Raw genomic sequence first — 27,093 nt, 5'->3', positions numbered from 1 at the left:
CATAATGCGCATTGTTGATGGCTTCATATGCGCGTGGATATATGTTGCGATACTTCTCTGCATTTTTATTTCGGACATAATGGGCGATACAGGGCCCGCAACTTATGCCGAAAGTCATTGCGCGCATAACGTATACCTTTGTTTGGTTGTTCGACTTATCGTACCACATGAACCGTTGGGCGTGCATGTCTTCATCGCGGATGTTGATTCTGTGAAACATCTCCGCGATGTCACCGCACACGGCCACCTGACCAACTCTGAATGCTAGAAGTACCTCGACAAGTGGTTTTAGTAAATCCGGCCCGGTTAGCAAAAAATCATTTAATGATTTGCCATGAGACTTTGCGGCAGCGTCCCACACAAGTCGCACCTTATTTGGTTTGTTGGGATTAAGAGCTATAAATATTGGTAAATACCAAGTGCGGTCAGGCTTAACTGCCATTTCGTTTTCTGATAGTTGTAGCGCATATCCCTTTCGAATTAGATTGTCTATTTGATCGTTGATTTTATCATACATTTCTGGCTGTCGACTGATTTTTGTTTTTAAACATGTAAGACGGTTGAATGCGTTCGTGTGGCTTTCGGGTAGCGACTCGTTTTCGTTGCGCCACAAAAGGCCAATTTTAAAACGTCCATCTGTTTTTGTGCAAGTTCGGTCTAGAATTTCCATAGCCTTCTTATCATCATTAGACTGCAGATTGTGTGGTTTTACTGCGTCCAGATTAAAACTGTCTTTAACGACGTCGTTGAGCTCTTGCCACCCACAATCACAGTGATGCATCGTCACGTAGCTCGCTACATTCGAAGTGCCTTGAACGCACCATCCCAACAAACATTTTGACGCGATAGGTTCGCTTCGCTTGCCTTCGCGTATTTTACGCGGAACAGCAATTTTCCAATTATCGGTGCCGATGAGCAGCATCGGTCGAATGTCCGAATATGACGGAAGAGGAATACCTCTTAGGTGCGAATACTTAGATTGAAGCTCTTCTGCGTTCATGGATTGCTTGGGCAAAGCGATGTTTTCAACCGTATGCACGTCATTGAGCCAATACAGCTTACTACTATTTAGTGCGGAAATTTGAATCGACGCTCGCACTGAATTATTTTCATTACGCGTAGTATTGCTGGTCCATTGCAAACATATCGGCGCTGGAACCCCTTTAACACCGAGCTCTCGGAACATCGACTCGTCTATAAGCGTTACGGAAGACCCTTCGTCAAAAAATGCAAACACTTCGACAGTCTTTCCAGCTGAATGTAGGTTTACTGGCATAATACGAAAGTATTGTGTACTATGCTTGCCGCTCTGATGCGTACTTACAACTGCTTGATCATTGGTCTTGTTTTCAGATTTTTGTGTACGATCGCTGTGAAGCAACGGGTGATGTTTTAACATACAGCCATTTACGCCGCACTTCCTTTTTGAAAAACAACTTTTGCGGTGACTTTTGAGACACGTATAACAAGCCTTATTGGCCTTCACCATGTTCCACCTTTCTTTTTCCGATGCGTTTTGAAATTGTGTACAGTGCGCAGCGGAATGGTCCGATGCGCCACACGCAATACATTTCGTGGTCTGCTTTGGTTGAGACTCGATAACGTTGCTTTGAACCTCTTTAGACTGAGTCTTTGATCCGCAGCTGTCGTTGCTACTGTGCGTATTTATTGAGCCCGTTTTGTACATAAACGCTGGTGACACAACTGTTGATGCCGCTTCGGCCATACGATACAACCAATCGCTGAATACCTTGATGGATGGTGAAACATTGTCGCGAGGGTACATCGCCCAGTTGAGCTTGTGGTGATTTGGCAATTTGTCTACAAGTTCTTTTACCAGCATGGGGTTGTTTAGATGTGCTTCGAGTTTGCACGTCTCCATTGTCGCGCAGATGTTACGCACCGCGAGTGCAAATTCTATAAGTGACTCAAGTTTATCCTTCGGACCAGGAAGCTTTCGTACCTTGTCGATCATCCTCTCCAAGATATGTTCTGGCCTACCAAAAAACATTTTTAATGTGTTTATGACATCCGGAACCATCGCCGGCAAGAGAAGTTTATCTTTCACCAAATCACGTGCCCGCCCTTTTAGACACCTTTGTAGCCGGAGCATGTTTTCGACATCTGAAAACCCAGCGACAGATGTGCTGTGGTCGAATGTACTTATAAACATCGGCCACTCTTCCGGGTCACCACTGAACGTTGGTAAGTCTTTGGGGATGGCTTGCCTTGCAGCTATTTGAGCACTTGATGGCCCATTGTTTGATGCATGTTGCATCGATGATAAAAAATTCGACGTTGATAAACCAGCGTTGTTCATCTGTGAAAGTATGTTATATTTTTGTTCTATAAATCGTTCCTCGGCGGCTCTTCGCTCTTCGAGCATGGCCAGCATGAGCCTTTGTTGATCACCAGGTTCGTTCATAGCATTGCGTGGTACTGCGGTTAATTTTAGTGAGCTAGTATCGCTCTGATTTTCGAGGTTGGCATTAACCGATGTGGTCGCTGGTGCTGGGGTAGCAGCCGATGTTGTTATTGTTGTAGTTGCTGGCTGCATTGCGTTTGCAGAAGTGTGTGGTGCGCCCACACTAGGTGCCTGAGTACAGGAAGCACAACTCCAGTCGCGATCTTGCACGCTAGCGTCTACTCCAGCACATCCGAAATGGAACCATAGTTCGCAGTTGTCGCACTGCACTCAATCCTCAGTACCACTAGCATTTGCCTTTTTTCCGCAGACATTGCAAATGCACATGCTTGATGATGAAGTATATTAAGTTGAGACTCCTGAAATACGAACACGCGTTTATAAGCGTCAAATCGCAAATGGATCGATTCGCAAACAAAATGTACGCTTTTAAATGCGGATGCTGTTGATTTTGATGGATTTTATTCTTGCGAATGCCTTCGTCGTTGCCGCTTTTTCTCTCAAAGTTTTGGTGGCACGTGCGTTACCGAAGATTTGTCGGTATAGCTAATCCAAGTACTAATCTCCAATCTAAATTAAAATTTTTAAAGAATTGTTCACGGAGTAAGAGAAAGAATATTGTTTTCAAGCAAGCTAAATTTCACGTTATTATTTATTAATTGACAATATAATTAATAGCGCAGCAGGCTTTAAAAATTTTAATTTATCTTCCCTCTCTTCTCTGTTTTTATCAAGTAACGATGACAATGACCAACTCTTGCCCGAATATGACATTCGTTCAGAGTTGCCTGAGAGAAGATAGACTTTTAGGGTTTCCAAGCCTGCATTAAATAAGTACAAGGTTTAATATTACAAATGAGTTCAACTAATATCATGTTCACATTAAGTGTTAATTATGGCGGTAACAGTTATATATATATATATATATATATATATATATATATATTTTATTGATGACATTAGCTATCATCCGGTGGCAAAATCCTGAGCCAGATAAATAATTTTGCATGTAAATGCAACAACAACGATTTGATTAAGGTGCCACGATTTTCCAACTTTTTTTTTCGAGGGGTGGCGGGGGTCTTAAAAATCACAAAATTATCATCCGCAGCTCTAGGAAACTCTTAGTTTATGAAATATAAGCTTTTTAATTTCCAAATTTAGTAAAATCTCAACTTAAGTCCCGAATTTTAAGTACGGGTCGCACATGTCGATAGCGGTATCAAAAGACGCGTATTTGCGTCAAGATTCAGAATCCGAAAGCAGAAACTATATTTTTTATCTCGTTTAAAAGTTATTCGCGGAAAACACATCGGTACTATTGTCGCTTTTTTCGTTGTTGCAATTAAACAAACGAAAACAAATGAAGGTGGTGAATAGTGTTGCCAGCACCGCAACAATATATTTTTATCTTGGTAGAACATTAAAAGGTGGTGGCACGTCGACATAAATGCAAGCAAACATACACTATCAATTTACCGGAGCGTACCGTACCATAGCATCATTAAGGTGCTAGCCCGATCATCTTGGGAACGATTTATGCGGCCACATTAAACCTTCAGGCCATTCCCTCCCTCCCTACCGCCAAGTTCCATGAGGAGCTTGGGTTCGCCAGAGCCTCGTCTGTTAGTGAAACAGGATTCGCCGCGGATAGGTGAGGTTGACAATTGGGTTTGGAGAAGCTATATATTGCGCTGGCAACCTGAAAGGTTGCGCTACACAGCCCCTTGAATCTGGTATTTTAGTCGCCTTTTACGACAGGCATACCTACCGCGGGTATATTCTGATCCCCTAACCCGCTGGGGTAAAGTTTGAAAATCGTGGCACCTTATATAAAATCCAACTCCGGTGCTGGTTAAATATATTTATAAATATGTGGAGCGATATAGTTGGATGTGAATACCGCATTAAAGAAAGTATATTAAATTGCAACCCTGCCATCAATTGAGATTCCGCACATATGACATTTTGTATGTAAACATAACCAACAAAACAAGCTACCTTGTGAGCTTCCTAATTCATTGAAAAACTTTGTTAACCAACTATGGATCAATTATATGTGGATATAGAAATTTATACACGCAATGATAACACAGAAATATATACGAGTGTACAATCTTTTACGGCGCTTTATTTATATCGCTTTTTGCATTCACCAACAACAATCAAATTGAACTTTGTAAGTACCACCATCCAGGGGGGCAAATTGCGTTTACGTTCAGAATCGTTAAGGCGAGAATTGACTGAAGAGAAGATCCATTGCAAAGAAGCAACAAATGTACAGGCAATACGTGATCTGAAATTACCAATCTATGCAAAGGATGGAAATAACTACGTTGCGGGAATGTGTGCTGTATGCAGGGAACTTGTTGCACGGCAGGATTGTGCAGAACAGCGTAAATTGTTGGGATTTAAAGGTGCTTGTTTACTAGCACCAGCTGAAGCATCAATTTGGACACGTTTTTGCGAAGTTGATATTGTGAATGCAATCAGCTTATTGTTGAGTGCAGAGGATGGTGGTGAACTGTTGGAGGAAATTCCCAAAGAAGTGCCACGTTTCGAGCGACACATGAACGAGCCAGTACGTATGCATAACATTTATAAGACTGCAAGAGAACAAGCGCAACAGCAAGATTACTCTATAAATGCTACGAAAGTGCCGAAGAGGGGAAAAGTGCGTGTCGATTGTAGTATACCAAAGGAGCAATTACCTATTGAACATCGTTTTGCTGAAGGTATCAATTTTACTATAGCCGATATAATTTTAAGCACATTCATGCGTTTAATATTTCAACATTGTGAGGATATGCTCGTCCATTTTCCATTGATTAATACTTGGTTAAATGAGGTGAGTGGGGCAAAAGTTTGCCTTTGCTAGTTAAGGTTTTAAACAATTTTATTTTTCTTCGAACTACAGATTGACGTATACGACCCTAGATGTAAACATGTGTTGAATGAATTATATGCGCATCAACATAACAAGACACTCCCAACTTTACTTAGAATACCTGACTGTGAGGCTTCCAGCCTCTATAAAAGCGATCCGAAACGATATAAACCGCGCAATCGCATATTTACCGAACAAACCGAAGTTGATGCAGCTTTAAAGAAATTACAAAAATTACAATTGCAATTTAGTAGCGATTCATCATTTACATATGAAAAGCACCAAATCGATTGGGATCTCATTGAGCCGGAACAAGAGAAAAGTTCCGCATTACCACGTCAGCGCATACTGCGTAAACGTCAACAATTACAAAATGTTGCCAATGCGGTTATAACGTTGGCAATGCCAGGCGATCGTATTGTCGATTTTTGTAGTGGGACAGGACATTTGGGCATATTGTTGGCGTTACAACTACCTAAATGTATCATAATCTTAATGGAAAATAAAGCAATCTCTTTGGAACGCGCCAAACAACGTGCCAACGAATTAGGTTTGAAAAATTGTCGTTTCTATCAATGCAATATTGATTATTTTGAAGGTGCATTCGATATTGGTACATCTCTGCATGCTTGTGGCACAGCTACAGATATTGTGCTACAACAATGTCATCGTTCACGTGCGAAATTTGTTTGTTGTCCATGCTGTTATGGTTCTCTACAACCAATGCCACATATACCATATCCGTTAAGTGAACGCTTTCGCAGTGTATTGAACGAACGTGATTATTTATATATAGCACATACTGCGGATCAGGCACACGAACTGGGTACAGTGAATTGCCGTCCAGAAACTACGCGTCAAGGTCAATTGTGTATGGATATTGTTGATACTGATCGAAAATTACAAGCAGAAGAGGTTGGTTATGATGTTATACTGACGCGCCTCAAGCCAGAAGAATGTACACCAAAAAATCGTTTATTAATCGGACGTATTTCGCGTTCGAGCTGACAATACAGTGTACATATTATGTTATATTAACGTATAATTTAAAAAAAAATTGGCACCGTTTCTTTTTTATAGAAATATTTTTTTTTTATTTCCTCAAAGCTTACTTAACATTATTTCATTGAGATTGTATCTATCAAATGAAGATATATTTTTCTTTTGTGGCGCACGCACACTCAATATAAATCATGTTTTAGCATTACATTTAATCTTTTGAATTATTTAAAATTTGTTTTATTTTAATATTTTTATCTATGCCTTAAAAAAGTAGTCCACCTCTCAGCGCCAGTACCAAATGAAGCACTGAGCCACCTTGTACTTTGTAATCGGCGGCAGTTTTGTCGTCATTCCTGAAAGAAATGTTAAATTCGTGTTAGGAATCTTCGGCATATGAAAGAAACTTTAGAATAAAGAAGCTGTTGTAATCTACGACGTATATAGTATCTTTTATATATTGGGGTAAACTGAAAAGAAAGAAACATTACATTTTTCTTAAAACAAAAATAATTGAATACTCAATTATTATCACCGGTTTATTATGAACTCTTAAATATTAAGTCAAAATTGAACACACCAATAATCATACAAACATATATATTGGGGGAGTTTATTACTGTAGGTGGGAACTTTTGTTAAGGTTTAAAATATATTCTTAAGCTATTTGCTTTAGATAACAAACGGATGACAAGGCACGCCAGTTAGGGTGGTCTCTGTCTTGATAGAGCAACGCAATCGCAGAGCATAAACCTCCTCATAGGTATTCTTTGTGGGTGTTTCCCCGGGCACTTTCTCATCTTTGTATGTAACACGCAGTTGTAATATAGCACTATCTATAGTATCTTCATTTGTAATATCATATTTTCGAGCGTTGGTTGCGATATATTTAGAAGTCTTAGTGTATGAAGATAGCGAAGGGAATTATTCCTTTTAAGCAGAATTTACATCAGTAGAGCGTGTTCACATGACATAGGTTATGCCGCCACAAACAAGACGTCATTGCTGTTGTTGTTGTTGTAGCGATAAAGTTACTCCCCGAAGGATTTGGGGACTGTTATCGATGTGCTGGTCCTTTGCCGGATACAGATCCGGTACGCTCCGGCAGCACAGCACCATTAAGGTGTTAGCCCGACCATCTCGGGAACGATTTATATGGCCAGATTAAACCTTCAGGCGAGAGCTTGGGGTCGCAAGAGCTTCGTGTGTTAGTGAAACAGGATTCGCCACGGATAGGTGAGGTTGACAATTGCGAGAAGCTATATATTGCGCTGGCGACCTGAAAGGGTAGCGCTACACAGCCCCTTGAATTTGGTATTTTAGTCGCCTCTTACGACAGGCATACCTATCGCGGGTATATTCTGACCCCCTAACCCGCTGGGGCGTCATTGCTGTTCCTGCGTGGTCTTCGTTCACCAGACTAAGGAAGCATAGATGAAAGTTTTATATTTTTGGATATAACACCCATAAATTGCATATAAATTCGAGAGCAGGCGAAGAAAGACCTTGCTTTGTATGCAGTAGCCTGCAGGGAGCATTTTCCGTTAAGGTTTTGATACGGGCAGTTTACTTCTCAGGATAAGAGGCGCCAGTATTGTTGTATTGCATGCAATCGGAAAGCGGCGACATTTTTTTTGACGCGATGCGTTTGTCCTCAAATTTTGTATACATAAAAAGCGCAACCACACATGCACAAAGCAAAAAAACACGATCATTGTTTCTTCATTTTTTTGATCCATAAGTTTCCAGTAGGTGGACAGGGTCATATATGACAAGCGTCCAAATGAGAAGATGCAGAATACTCGTTGAGGCCATCCCCTGGTGGTCACAATTGACTCAATTTATCCTTCTAGCTTGCAGTTTTAGTGCAACAATGTCTTAATGAGGTCCAAATACAAATTTGCCTCGTTTAGAAAGTGTGTGCTAAATTATTATGATTTAACTTTGCTAGGTTTGATAGGCCCACTGCATCTACCGAAATCATGGCAGATCAATGATTTGTCGGCTAGGCGATACTATAGCGCAGTTCACGATCATGAGTCAGTGCGATGAAAATTTGCTATGCAACGATGTAAGACCCTTTGCACATGATCTTCAACTGCGCTTATATGCTCCAAAAACAATAGGTAATTCTATATGAAAGCATGACACTCTTAATACATGTCCAAAAATATCTAGGGGTATCAAAAGATGCGTTTTGGGTCCAAACAGTTTGCGTCTATCAAAATATATTAGCGAAACCCAAAACATGACCCCGTTGTGCCTTCGGCCGCGCTTAAAAACTCTATCCTGGGTGGATTCAACACTGGTTTGGAGACCAAAACTATATTCGGATGCGCGATCCTGGAACCAAAACGCACCTTTTGATACCTGTCTTCATATTTTTGTCATGCTGTCATCGGCATCTTCTTCTATTCCATCACTATTATTCTTTGCTATTGTTTTTTAACTCACATTTGTTTGCCAGAGAATATAAGTCGCTGCTGCTGTGGTGGTATGCCTTCCTTTTCTTCAACTCGCTCTTTGATTCTGTCCACTTTGTCTGTCGGCTCAATATCAATTTCTATTTCCTTGCCGGTTAATGTCTATCGAAATAATTTCATAATTATATTATACTTAAGACTTAGGAGTTAAAATGAAGGGTAAGCTCAAATTCTTGGTAGTTATGATTCGCGAGTTCCTACAACTTCAACGAAATCCAACTCGTTTGGCTTTGTACTTACCTTCACTTTGATCAACATGTTGCCTGTGGATTTGAAAAATATAACTGCTTGACTAACTCTTAAAAAAATCAATAATTTTCCAATGAATGGCTTTTTTTAATTATTTGCAGGCGTGCAATTTTCTTTATTTTGCACAAAAATTTACCGCAACCGCTTTTCCGAAATTGATGTGAAATCCAATTGACGTTTAATAGCAAAGGGGCTGTAAATTCGCGAATCGGAAAAACGTATGTTGGCACTCAGACACAGGGTGAAACGAGGAATATTTTTGTGTAACGTCGCATTCATGCTAGCCCGATCTAAATATTCCCTAGGAATTTTGTTCTCACCAAAGAGGATATATTCGAGAGAAATGCTCTCCGGAAGATTTATAGTCCTGTGCGTAATGTCGACGGCGAGTGTCGAAGGAAGTATAATGAGCTATAAGAGATTTTCGCAGGAATGGCGATAGTGCAGCGAATAAAAACAGAAAACTTCGCCAGCTAGATCATGGTATGCGGTTGGACGAATACGCTGCCATACAAGCCAATCTAATATAAACGCACGCAAGTCATTTTCTGTCAAAAATGTCTCATGCACATACAACTTGTATGCGAGCAACCCAAATTGAATTTGCTGCGTGAAAACCTAACTCCATTTCCAATTTTTGTTCTGCGTGACATTTAGATTTGACGTTTGCACACATGCTTTATATTGTCGCAACGCATGCTTATTTGGGTTTGGGCAAAAACGCCGGTTGTCTGCGTGCGCTAAATAAACGCAGTGCGGTTTTATTAGGTTGGCATAATAGATGAATAGATTGTTTCGAGAGAGCGCTGTCAAAATGTACATTTTTGTCAATGATGCCAATCCAAACAAAAATGAATAGATCTGAATATGGGGATTTTTGACATACATTTCGGCGATTATAGTTTCAATCACTTAATAAAAGTATAGTCGTCAAATATTAATTTCTTTCAACTTAGTTTACAATAATACGACTAGTTGGAGTTAAATAAAAACAAATCTAAGTAAAATTTAAAATTTAAATTTAAATTTAAGCATTCAACTCACAGTGAAAACCATATATTCTTTTGAAATTTCAGTAAATCGGACCTATGATATAATAGTTAACATTGTTCCAGGTTCTGTGATCAAAATGGACTGGTTACATCGGGACTTCAAATTTACAAACCTGTTTTTAGTGATAACTTTTGAATGGAAAATAATATTTACCCTCCACCTTCGAACTAATAATATTTACATCGTTTTAGCTGGCACATTTTTTGTTCTGGCACCCGCTTCAGCTGGCGCGAGGGATTTATCTGCGATTGTTGCCAGCACAAATTTGAGATAAATCCCTCGTGAGAGCACAAAACATGAGAGAGTTTCGTATCGGCCAAGAAAGAAAGTAACTGCAGCTTGTAAGCAGATGAAAGAGTTGAGTTACTGACATTGTAAACTTTACCAAGTAGCGCAACTAACAGCTGATCGCTCAAAATTTGTACACACACACAAACATCACTAATGGCCATATTACGGAAATCTTAGGGAAATTGAAGTTAAATTTTTAAACAGACATAAAATGTTATAATTTTGGAATATATAGCATCTTGTACACCTTAATTGCAATAATTGAAAGAAAATGTTTGCTTATACTCAAGTATTTAATTATATTTTCCAAATTTATGTTTAATATTGATACAATGATTGATCCAATGCAACTCTGGTCTTCCTACTGTTCTTCATTCCACTCCATTCGAGTGCCTATTTTCACGGCCTGCGAGTGCCTTCCACTCTATTCGCAACATAACCTCGAATTAAGCTGCCAAACTATATAGTAAACAATGGTCACTGAGTCGAGAGAGATAGTTGGAGGAAGATTTGACTTCGCTCTGCGCTCCCAATGGGCAACTGTTATCGCAAAACAGAGTTAGCTGACCTACCTGACTCAACGTACTTCATTTTTAAATAAAACTTCAAGAAATGCTGTATCTTAAATTTTGGCAGGATTCACAGATCGCGTCTGGACACATTTTTTGCTTACATTTTACTCCTTCTATTCCGTACGAAAAAAGGGCAAAAACTGTAAGTAAAATGTGAACAAACAAGTCTTAAACACGAGCAATGAATTCAAGTCATTTCATCCAATCGTCTCTTGTAAACAATCAGCTTTTCATACGTATGCAATGAAAACTTCAACCAAAAGATATTAGGTAGTAATACTTTTTAGTTTTCAGCTCGACCCACATAAACCTTTGAGATAAAAAATGTGGTAGGAAAATAAGACCGGAGCAAAATACTCCGATTGGAATAAAGTCTGAACAATACGTCAGCAATGTTGTCAAACGCGTGACATCACGCCGAACAAATTTATTTTACAGCTAACTATGATTTTTTTGTTCCCTCATTTTTTAATGCGAGATCTGTTTATTGGTGCATGCTATAATATCATAATCGAATGAGCCAAGATCCCGCATTCCGGAATTGTTGTATTTGTAATCGAATTTGAAAAAAAGGTTTGATGACGTAGCGCTTTTGAAGTTTTTCGATTTATTACATTTCTCTAATATTTCGCTACCAGTGCTCGGACTATTTAAAACTGTAAAAAACGACTACGCCGTAGTGAAAATACAATTTTCGGAGTATATTTTTTCTTCCTTTTTGAAAGCGGGCGAACAACTAATATTAAATTGATTTGGTAGCTTGGCAAACCTTTCACTTTTGTTTTTACCATAAAATGTTTCTTAGCAAAAAAAGTTATCTGCCTTATCAGATGCACATGGAGTCAGCCTAAAACGTGTGGGATGGCCAATTAATACTCCCATTAACACACCACATTCTATATCCCCGGATATTTATCGCGAAAAAATATTATTATTTTCGGTTACCATACACTCAGAGAAAAAATCGTTCTAAAACGAACGAAACAAGTTCAAAATTAAGAACATTCGTTGACAAAAATCTGTTAAGTACGGCTTCTTAACTCGTGACCGATGGGCTTGTTTTAAGAACAGTTTTTCCAAGCACACCGTATTGATGTGTAAACCTTCTGTGATCATTTCAAGCACTATTTGTGCTTAAAAAAAGATTTTTCGTTCTCACGCTTCGAGAACGACTTGTGGTGGATTTAACAGTTTTCGTTCTCAATTCAAGAACGGTTTGCGCTTGATCATTGATGGGAGGGGAAAGTATTTTTTTCAAAAGGTACCCATTTATTTTTTATTATTAATAATTTTTTTGTCATAAATAAAAAATAATTATAACAAAAAAAATTTTTATTGTAGTCCAAAAATTTAAGAAAAAATGCATAATATGCATTTTTTAATATATTTCTCTTATTGATAAATTATTCTTATTTGAAGATGTAATCTGCATATATACTTAAAACATTTCATAACAAGTTTGAGAATTATCTGTGCATAAGTGAATTGAAAAATAATTGAACGAAAAAAAAAAGTTAAAACATTGCTTTAAAAAATTTTATAGTTTGACGGTGATCAAATTCGCGGCACGCGACCGCAGCCACAACATCATAACCGCTGGGCCACTACGACTGCTTGATAGCTTGTGCCAAATGTTGTATTTAACATTGTAGTACACACGAATTTACCGTTTCTTTTTACTTGAACTTAATTTAAGAACATTGTTCATGTCTGTGAAGTTGGCATACACAATATCGCAAAACAAAAAAACAAAAACTGTTCTGACTAGGTTTTAAATAGTTCTGGAGTTCCTGAAAAGGAGAAAAATGTTCTGGCTTTTTAGATAGAAAAAAAACGTTTTTGAAATTTGTGTAAGCCAACTTCACGCAGCATACAAAGTGTCGAAAATCGATTTAAAAAAAGACTGTTCTGAGTAGCTTCTCAATAGTTCTGGAGTTCCTGAAAAGGAGAAAAAAGTTCTGCAGATTTTCGGCAAATATTCACATTTTTCAAAAATTTTAAAAATTCGAAAATTTGGAAAAAAGTAAAAAAAAAAGTTGTTCTGAGTAGGTTTTTAAAAGTTCTGGAGTTCCTGAAAAGGAGAAAAATATTTCTGAAAAATTACACCCAATATTCACATTTTTCCAAATGTCAAATTTTTTAAAAAATGTTCAAAATAAAAAAAAAATTGGTGTTCTGGGTAGCTTTAAAAAAGTTCTGGAGTTCCTAAAAAGGAGAAAAAAGTTCTGTAAATTTACGCCCAATATTCACATTTTTCCAAAAGTCAAGTTTTTTAAAAAATGTTCAAAATCGAAAAAAAATTGGTGTTCTGAGTAGCTTTTACAAAGTTTGGAGTTCCTGAAAAGGAGAAAAAAAGTTCTGCAAATTTACGCCCAATATTAACTATTCACATTTTTCCAAAAGTCAAATTTTAAAAAAAAAAAAAAAAAAAATTGGTGTTCTGAGTAGCTTTTAAACAGTTCTGGAGTTCCTGAAAAGGAGAAAAAAGTTCTGCAAATTTACCCCCAATATTCACATTTTTTCAAAAGTCAAATTTTTTAAAAAATATTCAAATTCAAAAAAAAAATTGGTCTTCTGAGTAGCTTTTAAAAAGTTGAAACCAAAAACTTTTGAAGTTCCATTTCATCGATCATTTGGTAAGCCTGCGCCATGGCTCTCAAAAAAAAATGTTTGACAGTAGCTGCCTTCGACCGAAAACAATCCCACTTAGCAATCATATTTACAAAATGACTAACATCAAGTCGTATGTATATACTTGGTAAAATACCTTATACATCGGACATACAGGCGTCGAAGCAGCGATCCATGAAGTCTGGAAGGTGGGCACATCATGCATAAGACCTTGCAGCAACAAAGCTCTCCCAAAATCTGTGACAATCATTCTTGGAAGAGGTGCCCCGTTTCGCAAAGTCTCGTCAAAGAAATAGCCTATATGACAAGCACCTTGCCGCGATGAGACCATCTGATAAACTGGAAAACTGCCTTTCTCGTCAGCGCAAAGAATCTGATATAACAAGTAAGGAAGGCTAAGTTCGGGTGTAATCGAATATTACATACTCAGCTGAGAGCTTTGGAGACAAAATAAGGGACAATCACCATGTAGGAAAATTAACCTAGGGCAACCCTGGAATGTGTTTGTATGACATGGGTATCAAATGGAAGGTATTGAAGAGTATTTTAAAAGGGAGTGGGCCATAGTTCTATAGGTGGACGCCTTTTCGAGATATCGTCATAAAAGTGGACCAAGGGTGATTCTAGAATGTGTTTGTACGATATGGATATCAAATGAAAGGTGCTAATGATATTTAAAAGGGAGTGGGCCTTAGTTCTATAGGTGGACGCCTTTTCGAGATATCGCCATAAAGGATAACCAGGGCTGACTATAACGTATTTGTACGATATGGGTACCAAATTAAAGGTACTAATGAGGGTTTTAAAAGGGAGTGGCCCTTAGTTCTATAGGTGGACGCCTTGACGACATATCGCCATAAAGGTGGACTAGGTGTGACTCTAGAATGTGTTTGTACGATATGGGTATGAAATGAAAGGTGTTAATAAGTATTTTAAAAGGGAGTGATCCTTAGTTCTATAGGTGGTCGCCTTTTCGAGATATCGACATAAAAGTAGACCAGGGGTGACTCTAGAATGCGTTTGTACGATATGGATATCAAATGAAAGGTGCTAATGATATTTAAAAGGGAGTGGGCCTTAGTTCTATAGGTGGACGCCTTTTCGAGATATCGCCATAAAGGATAACCAGGGCTGACTATAACGTATTTGTACGATATGGGTACCAAATTAAAGGTACTAATGAGGGTTTTAAAAGGGAGTGGCCCTTAGTTCTATAGGTGGACGCCTTGACGACATATCGCCATAAAGGTGGACTAGGTGTGACTCTAGAATGTGTTTGTACGATATGGGTATGAAATGAAAGGTGTTAATAAGTATTTTAAAAGGGAGTGATCCTTAGTTCTATAGGTGGACGCCTTTTCGAGATATCGTCATAAAGGCAGGACCAGGGGTGACTCTAGAATGCGATACACTCAGAGAAAAACGCCGTTATAAAATCCAGCTCCACCGGACTCAATTCAAGATTTTCATGTTCTTAATTTTTTGTTCTTGAAACACGACCGACCTGTTCTCAAAACAACAACCTTGTTCTTGAACTGACAACCATTTTCTTGAAAAGAGAACGGCTGGTCTTAAAATATGAACAAATGTTTTATTAATGAGAACAATGTTCTTAAATTAAGTTCAAGTAAAAAGAAACGGTAAAATTCGTATGTACTACAATGTTAAATGCAACATTTGGCACAAGCTATCAAGCAGTCGTAGTGGCCCAGCGTGCCGCGAGTTCGATCACCGTCAAACTATAAAATTTTTTAAAGCAATGTTTTAACTTTTATTTTTCGTTCAATTATTTTTCCATTCACTTATGCACAGATAATTCTCAAACTTGTTATGAAATGTTTTAAGTATATATGCAGATTACATCTTCAAATAAGAATAATTTATCAATAAGAGAAACATATGAAAAAATGCATATTATGCATTTTTTCTTAAATTTTTGGACTATACTAAAAATTTTTTTGTTATAAATATTTTTTATTTATGACAAAAAAATTATTATTAATAAAAAATAAATGGGTACCTTTTGAAAAAAATACTTTCCCCTCCCATCGCTGATCAAGCGCAAACCGTTCTTGAATTGAGAACGAAAACTGTTAACCAACCACAAGTCGTTCTCGAAGCGTGAGAACGAAAAATCTTTTTTTAAGCACAAATAGTGCTTGAAATGATCACAGAAGGTTTACACATCAATACCAAATTGGTCATAAAATACGAACGGTGTGCTTGGAAAAACTGTTCTTAAAACAAGCCCATCGTTCACGAGTTAAGAAAAGACGTCCTTAACAGACTTTTGTCAACGAATGTTCTTAATTTTGAACTTGTTTCGTTCGTTTTAGAACGATTTTTTCTCTGAGTGTAAAAACTCACAAGGTGCCAAGTAATGACGGGATACCCGCCAGGCTGTTCAAACATGGAGGCGAAGATAAAGAAGCAAAAAAAGTGGGTCTTGCAATAAATTTGGACAAGACGAAGTACTGTCATCGTGGCCATTGTAGCTACGTCACTGTTGACGGATATAAATTCGAGACTGTGAAGGATTTCGTTCATTTGGGAAGCAGCATTAAAAGCAAAAATAATGTTGGCCTAGAAATCAAACGGAGAATAACTTACCAATCTGTGTGTATCTTTAGGCAATTGAAAAGTAAGGTCCTCTCTCGACGAACAAAATTCTCGCTCTATAAGTCACTCATAATACCTGTCCTGATGAAATGACTCTTGGAGTATTCGAGAGAAAAGTTCTCAGGAAGGTTTATAGTTCTATCCGTAATGTCGACGGCGAGTGTCGAAGGAGGTATAACGATGAGTTATATGACCTTTACCCAGACATGACGATAGTGCAGCGATTGAAAACCCAAAGGCTTCGCTAGCTAAGGCATGTTATGCGGATGAACGAATACGCTCCGGCAGCTTGTAAACAGAGGAAAGGGAAAACCTGCACTGAGTTGGGAGAGACAGTTGGAGGAAGATTTTACCTCGGTTGGTCCCCCATTGGCGACTGTTATAGCAAAACAGGGTTAGCTGACCTCACTGACTCAACGTACTTCAAGAAGTGCTGCATGTTAAATTTTGCCAGGATTTACAGATCACACGCGAACATATTTTTGGCTTACATTTTACTTTTTCTTTTCTCATTCCGTACGAAAAAAGTACAAAAACTGTGAGTAAAATGTGAACAAACATGTCTGAAGACATAAACATAGAATTCACATAATTTCATCCAATCGTCACTTGTAAACTATCAGCTTTTCATACGTATACAATAATAACTTCAACCAAAACATATTAGGTAGTAATACTATTTAGTTTTCAACTCGACCCAAATAAACCTTTCAGATAAAAAAATGTAGTAGGAGGTAAGAGCGGAACAAAATACTCCGATTGGAGTAGTCTGAACACTGCGTCACTTGTCAAAAGCGTGACGTCACGCGGAGAAAATTTATTTCACGGCTAACTATGATTTTTGGTCTCTCGTTTTTTAATGCGCGATCTGTTTATTGGTTTATGCTATAATATAGTGCCTAAATATTTAAGCAACATTTTGACCATGATGTAATAAAGCCAGGTGTGCTGTGTAGTGACAGCTCATTTTGAAAACTTCCATACTAAACGAAGGATGAGAGGAAGAGGAAGAAAATAAGATGCCCTTTTGTGAAGCAGTATTAAATTTAGTACTTTGTTGTATCAAATCACTAAGTGCATTTTTTTTAATTTTTCATGAAAATATTAATAAAAGTTTATGGCAGCCTCTCCGAATATACTTCAAGTTTGCCATACGACACATGAATTCAAAAACATTAGTACAATAAGCCTTTGAAGGAAGGTTAGTGATATATCTTTAAGTGGGCGGCCTTGCATGTTTCATGCAAACTCCGAACTGTATCTGCTAGGGCTGCTCTCTCAGAAACTTTTTATAGGAAATGAAGACTACACTCCTGCCTTAATGCTCTCGGTTAATTTAAATAGGAGAGTTACCTGGGCGTAGAATAAGCAGCTACTTTGCCGAAATCACTTTCGCTATCTCGAACGTTTTTAGAGAGCTCCTTTCCAAGATGACGTATGATTGTAGATGCAGCGAAAATACCAGTGGGGTGCTATAGTTTGCCATGCGTCTGATGGGAAGTAGGTCTGATAATTTTACCTGAGTAATGAGGTATCTACCCGGGTACTCAGGTGTCGGGGATCCAACTGCCCGGGTATTACTCGAGTACCCAAAAAATCAGATACCCGAACATCACGCAAAATCTATGATCAATGCAGTTTCGACAAATTGTTTGGGCCTTTGTGAATAAGGATAACGGTATGTATTTGTATATCAATCCGAGCATGAGTTATTACAGAGTACAAGAAAGTTGGGATAATACCCGGCTATGCAATTACATACGTGGTAACCAGGGCATTACCAAATTTCCAAAATTACTCAGGCAGCCAATACGATCATGGCAGTTTGCCATGTCGGGCGGAGCATCGAATCGTGTGACTGCTAGATCATATGGGGAACGTTTCACTGCCCAATCTGAGATTCACCACTAAGCAATCCCCCCCCACATTCGCCGATTACGGTGCTTGGAATATACCCGCGGCAGGTTGTGTAACGCAACCCTTTCAAGGGGTTGCCAGCGCAATATATAGCTCCTCCAACCCAACCTCACCTACCCGTGGCGAATCCTGTTTCTTTAACAGCCAAGGCTCTGGCGACCCCAAGTTCCTCATGAATCTAGGGGGAGGGAAGGCGGAACGGCCCAGGGCATACCAAATCGTTGCCCAGATGGTCGGGCTAGTACCTTAATGGAGCTTGTTACCGGAGCGTACGGGATCTGCATCCGGCAAAGGACCATCAACATCGAGAACACTTCCCAAGGGCTTCGGGGAGTGTTCTTATCGGTACAAAAACAACAACAACCCCTAAACTGCCGGGCTAAACATTAAAGAATGTTTAAGCGCTATAAAGAGCGCACACAAGTATGAAACTTTCTAAACCTCATTTAAGCCTGTAATAAGGTAGGTCACTTAGTCATAAACTATTTGAAGGTTTTCTGATGGACCGCATTACAATGTGTAATCTAACACTATTGCTCCAAGACCGAGGTAGATAAGCTTACATTTGGTGTGGGATCCGGAGGTAGTTCTTTATAACATTAATCTACGCACTACCGACGAAGAATATTGCATTGTACAAGCGCTTGCAATGCACATACAAGCGCTCCTCTGCCACTATATAACACCACTTTTACTTGTATATAACACCACGACTTTAATGCGAGGGCTATCAAAGGCGTACTTGGCGAAATAAAAATATAGCCTCTAGGACGATATCCCATCCAATGAATTGGCAATTCAATTTTGCAACATCTGAAATATTGGCAAGGTGATAGTTTCGTCTTCCGACCATGTTGCGGCAGGCTGAAGAAGAAGTACTTTCGGAAGACGTCTTAGAACGGCGAAAACAGGAAAAAAAAAAACACCTGGAAAAGAAAAGCAAATGACCCAGATTAGGATAATCATACAAATATGTATTATAATTATTATTTTAAACAAAATACCTTCATTTTGTATCGAAAATGTTCAAATTTCTATAATTTTTTTAGATAAACATTGGCGGCCACCGTGGTGTGATGGTAGCGTGCTCCGCCTACCACACCGTATGCCCTGGGTTCGCACCCCGGGCAAAACAACATCAAAATTTTAGAAATAAGGTTTTTCAATTAGAAGCAAATTTTTCTAAACGGTGTCGCCCGTCGGCAGTGTTTGGCAAGCGCTCCGAGTGTATTTCTGCCATGAAAAGCTCTCAGTGAAAACTCATCTGCCTTGCAGATGCCGTTCGGAGTCGGCATAAAACATGTAGGTCCCGTCCGGCCAATTTGTAGGGAAAATCAAGAGGAGCACGACGCAAATTGGAAGAGAGCTCGGCCTTAGATCTCTTCGGAGGTTATCGCGTCTTACATTTATTTATTTTTTAAACAAAATTATTTTATGAAAATTGGCACAACTTCGAAGCATATAAAAGTCAATACAAAATAGAATTAGAGAAAAAAGTGATGCCGTTGCATAATTTTCCAGGAAAATTTATTTGTGTGTATTTTAGTACGATTTTTCCTCTGAATGAAAAAGTAGTTTCGCAAAGAGGCAAATTGAGTTTCAGAGTGGGAGTTCAAGATGGCGGATTAGAAAGGAAAGCTGCCAACGTTAGTCACCTTGTAATTGCATCATGCATTTTGACAATATTGTTTGCCGTGTGGGCTGGAGCCGATGAGTATTTTGAAATTATACTCATCTCACATGAGTTTTCGTTTGGTAATGTTCAGATCAATTGCAAGGAATGGCTCAGGCTCTGTGCTCTCGTTTCTCTCTATATATTTGTGATCGGGTACCTATGTAGGTCATAAGGAGGTAGTTTTTGACCGCCATCAATTCCACACATTTTGTGATTGTCCTGTGTGCACCTTGACTATGGCTATCGCAAATCACACTGCCTTAGAAATATTACTAAGGGAGAAATGTGTTAGAATCAGGACCATTACAACCAGTTTGAATGCCCTGAATCCATTTTCAAATATGGCTTTTTTGTTAATATCATCTCTAAGATGACAGGCTCTTACTACTGTTTTCCTCGCACTCGCTAGGCTTATCCTTTTGCAAGCCGGCGTTAGTCTGTCTTCAGTTTTTTCTTTTGTATGTATTAACGTCTTTATCGTTTAATGTTAACAACTAAAATTAAATAACAATACATATTTTTATTATAAAATTAGTTTAATCTCTTTTCTTATGTTGCTGTACATTTTTCAAAGAATTTAACTTAAAGCTACTCAAAAATTTCTGAGATCGTGGACTGTGATGATGTGCAGATATTCTATATTAACTTTTTTAATTTGTTTTGTTCTTTTACACTTTCTGATATTAGCCGAATATCTCGATCATATGTACGACAACAACCCCCAATAATCTTTGCACCCAATTTCGACCATTCTGGGACGTAACTTGCCAATGGCACGCAATGCTCACGACCCAACCAACCTTTCGCTACATCGTACACTTCTCCGCTGTTGGGATATACGACTAAGGGAATTCTTTCAGAATCGGGAGTATCGCCATTCAGACTTTCAAAAAGTGGGGTAACGAACTGAGAGGTAAAAAAAATTGATTAGTCTAAATTTGGGTTCGACTTCAAAAACCAAATAAGGAACTTAGACTGGACTTCTCTCTCTGGACTTAGCCGTATAGTAGTATAATTACGAACCAACTCCAAAATTACAATAATGAAGCTGGCTACTTCGTATACCGTTTTGTTGCTGATTTACTATCAGCTGTCCGAATTGGAATAGGATAATTACTAATAAATACTATTGGAAGATATCATAGTAACGAACGAAGTAACGAACTGAGAGGTAAAAAAAATTGATTAGTCTAAAATTTGGGTTCGACTTCAAAAACCAAATAAGGAACTTAGACTGGACTTCTCTCTCTGGATTTAGCCGTATAGTAGTATAATTACGAACCAACTCCAAAATTACAATAATGAAGCTGGCTACTTCGTATACCGTTTTGTTGCTGATTTACTATCAGCTGTCCGAATTGGAATAGGTTAATTACTAATAAACACTAAGGTGTCTTAGAGATAAGTAAGCAAATCTTATCCTATTGGAAGATATCATATTGCGGAGCTTCCCCATTTTAGCACCGAATACCACTTACTTGGCCACCGTGGGATTAACGCCGCGAGCCCGTGTAGCCCTGCTGCCTTGCCGCGTCCATCTCGTTTCCTACATGGCCGTGATGTAAGCCTTTGTCTTCACGAGAACATTACCTATCCAGGCATCTATAACACCCTTTAAACTCAACTCAGTCCTTAAAACATTTCCATAGTCTTCATCAGAAAAAAGAGTTCTCATACGAGGTATTTTACTAATTTGTTTCATTGGAAGCACAACGATCGGTCCGAGTTTGGGATTTAAAGATAGTTTCAGATTTATCAAGCGAGCCGTTTAAACTCTCGACAGACACCCGCTTGCAGCAGCACCTCATTGTGAACCGACGCTGCAAACTTTGGCAAGCCTTTAAGTCGAGTAAAATGAAGTGGTTCTTGACGCTCACTTCCTTTCTGCCGCGACCATAGATGTCACACGGATTCATTCACCTAATACTGCTTACTCAGCGATAAAACCACGCCATATTTCAAAAAAGGTCATGAGTTCGTGAAACGTTGGCCACAAAGGTTGGGTTAGGTTGAAGTGGCCGGCCCGTGAGGACCTCACATAAACTGATGAATGAGTCCATAGTGTCAGCAGAAGTTTTCTCAACGACCGAACTAAAAAGCGCTGTCAGATATCAGGGCGTGTGCTTTTCTGGTTCTAGATCTGATAGCTGTGCCACTCCTAATAGCTGGTGTCTCTGCCTGCGAGCACAGGTCATGAGAGCAAAACGTGCTCGATAATTTCCTGCCGCAAACCGCAGTTCCTGTATCTGCTATTACTGACAAGTTTAAAAGCATATGACGCCAGAAGGCAGTGTCCAGTCAAAATACCTGTCATGATCTGTTTCATGGAAAATAATATCTTTATTGGTCTAAGATTTTAATACTTGCACATGATCTTCGACACTTTGCGGCCTCGCGCTTGATTGCAAGTCTTTCCTGCTTAGTCTATCGTGTCCAACACTCACCTGCTTTCAAGCACGCGTCTTCCTTCATTCGCATTGCGTTACCAGCGTTGCCTTTGTCACTCGCCGTTCGCACAACGGGTAGGGTCTTACAATTTTCTCAGAGATTTTCTCTCGGTGGCCACTGGGTGTGGTGGTAGCGTGCTCCGCCCCTCACACCGAAGATCCTGGGTCCCGGCAAAGCAACATCAAATATTTAGAAGATGTTTCTAAATTAGAAAAAAGTTTTTATAAGCGGGGTCGTCGCTTGGCAGTGATTTGGCAAGCACTCCGAGTGTATTTCTGCCATGAAAAGCTTCTCAGTGAACACTCATCTGCCTAAAACTTGTAGGTCCTGATCCGCCCGTTTCTAGGAATAATAAAAGGGAATACGACGAAAATTGGAATAGAAGCTGTGCCTAAAATCTCTTCGGACGTTATCGCGCCTTGAATTTATTTATTTTTTTCTGGACTTCTCTTAGCTCGTGCTCTCGACAGGTCCAAAATTCTGAGATATGCAGAAGGGCAGGTCTCGTAAGAGAATAGTGTAAGTGATATAAGTTTTACAACAGTTCAAATATTAATAGCCTGGTCAATCAGTCCAAGGTGGCACTTGTTGGAAGGAGAGATTTTGAAAATAAGCTTACCTTCGGGTGCACACAATTAACGCCAATAGCTAAACATTTGTCTTGGACATTTCGTTCTCGTAAAAGATCCCACATTGAACGTGCAGCTTCTGCGAAATTCTCACCATGCGCCAAGTTATTACTATCCTTACACTGATAGGATACCCAAAATTTTACTTCTGGATAATCATCGCATAACATTTCGACCAATGCTTCTGCTTCCGCCTGACATGGTATCGTTTCAATAGCTAAAGCATCAACGCCGGCCGCAAGACAAGCTTCAATACGCACGCGATGCCAATCGGTAATCTTTTTAATTGGTATATGGTCAACATATTCGCCGGTATATTCGGAACCGTCATGTAAATGCGCGCCATATGGGCCAATCGATGCAATTACCATGGGAAGTCCTGTTAAATGGTAAACATAGGGTGATTATGATGACACGTATCTACTTGCGCTGTAAAAAAACACTGCATATCTAACATCCGTTTCCGTTTCATTTCATATTCGATTTTTTTTACTTTTGAAAAGCCAATTTGAAATGAGGTTGTGAAAATATGTGCAGTGGTTTTGATAACTTTTTGTGAATATTACTTATTGTTTGAATAATTTCTATAAACCTACCATCGTCTACATGTAAGTTTGCCTCTAAGCATTCCGCCAAATATTTATCTTTTGCAATTTGTGCTAATCGTACCGACTTTTTTATTAATTCTATGCTTTGGTCTACGTCCAAATCCAAATATTCAACATAACCCTCAACGCTGACCTGATAAGTATTTGTTAGAATTAAATCAGCACCATCTGCGAAATAAATAAAGTATGTGAAAAGTGTGTTTATTTGCTTAAATACATATACATATATGCGGTATGTTTGTATAGCCGAACGATCTCGGGAACGGCTCAACTGATTTAAATGAAATTTGGCACAGAGATAATGTATTACCTTTTAAGACTTTCTACCTAGGTGTTGCCACTCAGAATGTTTCACAAGGTTGCCACCTATTCGAAATTAAAAATGCCGATATGGGTATCAAACGAAAGGTATTTCACTCCGCATTACAATAGGGACATTTTTGGGTAGGGTTGCCATTTAGGGTTGGGGTAGTTAGACGAAATAGTACTCTACTTACTCATATTCTATTAAAGCTTTAAAGGAGAACATTAAAGTTAAAAATCTTCGTAAAAAATCTTACACATGATTCGACTTAATTTTCTTAGTTTCGCACACGCTAATTAAATTGAAATGCAATATCAAGGCATCGGGCAAATTCTAGTAAAATATATTTAAATGCATATTTTTGGCAAATATGAAATGAATAATTGCAATTTCTCACAGATTACTGTTAGAAAGATTTCTCATCATAGCAAGAAGATATCTCACCATGGTAATTTGCTACCGTTGAACACTAGAGGCATATGTTCAATTTGAAAACGACATCTAACCATTTAACTACTTACCAACAGATGGTGCTTAGGGAAGTAAGTTGACATTTAATTAAACTAACTGATAGTTGTCATTCGTGAAATTTACAAGTTTTTGGAATGTAATAAAATTGTGAGACTTTCATAGTGTATAACTAAAAAAATGTTTGAAATTAATAATTAGGCGCATGCAGATACTCGAGAAACGTTGCCGGCACAACGCGTGCTGCAAAATCGAGATGCTTGGAAAATATAACAAAAACTGTAAGTGAAGAAAAATCGTATTCTTTTAATGTTGCCAGGGAGCAAAACCGTTTGCGCAAGGCGCAACGGTTAACTAACGAATCATCCGGGGAACGTACGCAGCGCTTGGAGGATTTGCGTCAACGTGCGTCCATACGCAGGGCCACTGAAAATATCGAAGAGAGATACCAACGGCTTGAGGATCAGCGGCAGCGCACATTAGAAAGAGTGAATTCCGAAAGTGATGAGCAGCGTACACAACGTTTGCAGATATTGCGCGTTACATATAAAAAAAGTAGAGGTTGATTACTGATGACATGTAGAACAAAGTATGTTATGCGGCATACTCGAAGATTGCCGAGCAAAGCTCGGTCGCCCAGGTACTACATACCCTAATTAAAACATACATGCATATGTATAACTTCTTAGAAAAAAATTGAATTAGGCCATTAAAAAATTTTTATAAAATCGAATATGGAGTCTGTCGAAGTTGGTATCATACATGTACATAGGTCCGACAATTTTTTAGGAACAAATTAAACCCCCAGCGGGGGGAGGGAGCAGGGATGGCCCGAAGGTTTAATGTGGCCATATAAATCGTTCCAGAGGTGGTCGGGCTAGCACCTTAATGGAGCTGTGTTACGGGAGCGTACCGGATCTGTATCTGGCAAAGGACCATCACATCGATAACACTCCCCAAAGCCTTCGGGGAGTAACCTTATCGCCATAACAACAACAACAACAGGAAGAAATTAAAATTCAGCACACCAAAAAGAGAAGTTCGGCCTTAATCCCCTCGAAACTATATCGCGCCAAGGTATTATATGAGCAACATTCATAACAGATTAATTAAGCAATGCAATCACCACGGAATGCAATCCATGCATTCCCAACATGGACTAACACTTTTGGATTGCAACCTTTATTCCTTTTTTTGGAATAATGATTAATATTTTTTTAGTCATTATTCCTTTTTGTTAGTCCGGACTAATTACTCTTTTTTGTATTCCTCATGTGGAATAACAAAATTCGAAAGAATTGCTCAAGTGAAAAATTGTATTATAATCAAATATTTTTATATAAAGTGACTATAATTCGACCTTTAAAACCAAAAGAACAAATTATTGAATTATAAGGCCCAGTTTTTCAGTACGAATTTAAACTAAAGTTAAAAAAAAATAGCTTTGCTCTGCTAGTTTGGCCGTTTAAACTTCAATATATATGAACAGCTAAATTCTCTAAAATATTAAACTCCTATTTCATTATTAAACGAAGCAAAGACAAAAGTAAGCAAATCTCACAAAAAGCGCGTTCGACTTTACTTCCGTTCATAGCAAAAAGGCAGCAAAGTTCACTTACTGCCTTTTAAAAATGTTTATGCCAATATATTTCTCCGAAACCAATTTACTCATTAACATGAATATTTATCATTAAAAGTTAAAATTTAAAGATAAAACAAGATTTGCAATTTTTTTTATATATCGAACATTTTAAATTGTCTAACCAAAAAAGCAGTAAATCAAATTTCCATCACAAAAAAGCAGTATAATATAAATACTACAGTGTAAAATATATTAACTTTAAAATAACCTTATAAGTAATAAAACTTTACTGCAAGAATGATTTCAAAGTGCAAAAGTAGTGTAAGTGAAACTCTCTATAAAAAAAATTATAAAAAACAGTAATTTTACTGCTTTTAGATTTACAAGATATGAAGGCAGTTCGCGTCCAATTTCGGGTTCCGAAAAGAATTATGTAACACACGAAAATCTGGTAGGTGGGTTGACCTTATGACGCAGAATAGAAAATTAGTAAAATTTTGGACAATGGGCGTGGCACCGCTCACTTTTAAAAGAAGGTAATTTAAAAGTTTTGGAAGCTGTAATTTGGCAGTCGTTGAAGATATCATGATGAAATTTGGCGGGAATGTTACCCCTATTACTATATGTGTGCTAAATAAAAATTTGCAAAATCGGATGACGCCCACTTAAAAAAAATTTATTTTTTTAAGTCAAGTTTTAACAAAAAATTGAATATCTTTACAGTATATAAGTAAATTATGTCCATATTCAATTCTAGTAATGATATGGTGCAACAAAATACAAAAATAAAAGAAAATTTCAAAATGGGCGTGGCTCCGCCTTTTTCATTTAATTTGTCTAGAATACTTTTAATGCCATAAGTCGAACAAAAATTTACCAATCCTTGTGAAATTTGGTAAGGGCATAGCTTCTATACCGGTAGCTGTTTTCTGTGAAAACGGGCGAAATCGGTTTTATACACAGTCGACCGTCTGTCCTTCGTCTTGGCCGTTAACCCGATAACTTGAGCAAAAATCGATATATCTTTACTAAACTTAGTTAACGTACTTATCTGAACTCACTTTATCTTGGTATTAAAAATGGGCGAAATCCGACTATTACCACACCCACTTTTTCGATATCGAAAGTTTCGAAAAATGAAAAAATGCCATAATCCTATACCAAATACGAAATAAGATAATTAAAAAAAAATTTTAAGTTAAAGGGTTTTATTGAAAACAATACTTACATGAAGTAATAATAATACTAAAAGC

General features: G+C 38.2%; 3 protein-coding genes and 1 long non-coding RNA gene across 7 annotated transcripts in view; 2 read left to right on the top strand and 2 right to left on the bottom strand.

Annotated features, from left to right (window-relative positions):
* Positions 1 to 4,417: 4,417 nt before the first annotated feature.
* Positions 4,418 to 6,587, top strand: LOC137241193 (glutathione S-transferase C-terminal domain-containing protein homolog). Its single transcript, XM_067768526.1, has 2 exons — positions 4,418 to 5,273; positions 5,343 to 6,587. The coding sequence occupies exons 1-2, from the start codon at positions 4,470 to 4,472 to the stop codon at positions 6,318 to 6,320; spliced, it is 1,782 nt and encodes a 593-aa protein (XP_067624627.1). The 5' UTR covers positions 4,418 to 4,469; the 3' UTR covers positions 6,321 to 6,587.
* On the bottom strand, positions 6,379 to 9,254 carry Nedd8 (Nedd8 ubiquitin like modifier). Its single transcript, XM_067768532.1, has 3 exons — positions 9,035 to 9,254; positions 8,766 to 8,896; positions 6,379 to 6,667 (listed from the first exon to the last, which is right to left on the bottom strand). The coding sequence occupies exons 1-3, from the start codon at positions 9,050 to 9,052 to the stop codon at positions 6,577 to 6,579; spliced, it is 240 nt and encodes a 79-aa protein (XP_067624633.1). The 5' UTR covers positions 9,053 to 9,254; the 3' UTR covers positions 6,379 to 6,576.
* A 1,643-nt stretch (positions 9,255 to 10,897) lies between these two features.
* The window catches only part of LOC137241197 (uncharacterized), a 119,003-nt gene continuing 102,807 nt past the window's right edge, over positions 10,898 to 27,093 (top strand). The window contains exon 1 of one of the 2 annotated variants that reach the window (XR_010949929.1): positions 10,898 to 11,101. This is a non-coding gene — a long non-coding RNA (uncharacterized lncRNA). Of the gene's footprint in view, positions 11,102 to 17,254; positions 17,411 to 27,093 lie in introns of those variants that run through there. The other variant, XR_010949927.1, reaches the window with a different exon arrangement.
* The window catches only part of LOC137241195 (homocysteine S-methyltransferase), a 47,158-nt gene continuing 40,383 nt past the window's right edge, over positions 20,319 to 27,093 (bottom strand). For all 3 annotated transcript variants that reach the window (XM_067768529.1, XM_067768530.1, XM_067768531.1), the window contains exons 3-5: positions 23,475 to 23,654; positions 22,869 to 23,257; positions 20,319 to 20,707 (exon numbers count right to left, since the gene is read on the bottom strand). In XM_067768529.1, the coding sequence (XP_067624630.1) occupies positions 20,438 to 20,707; positions 22,869 to 23,257; positions 23,475 to 23,654 (839 nt within the window). In that variant the 3' untranslated portion in view covers positions 20,319 to 20,437. The remainder of the gene's footprint in view (positions 20,708 to 22,868; positions 23,258 to 23,474; positions 23,655 to 27,093) is intronic.

Source organism: Eurosta solidaginis, chromosome 2, assembly GCF_040869045.1.
Source record: "Eurosta solidaginis isolate ZX-2024a chromosome 2, ASM4086904v1, whole genome shotgun sequence".
Taxonomy (NCBI): domain Eukaryota; kingdom Metazoa; phylum Arthropoda; class Insecta; order Diptera; family Tephritidae; genus Eurosta; species Eurosta solidaginis.
This window is presented reverse-complemented; position numbering and strand designations above follow the sequence as displayed.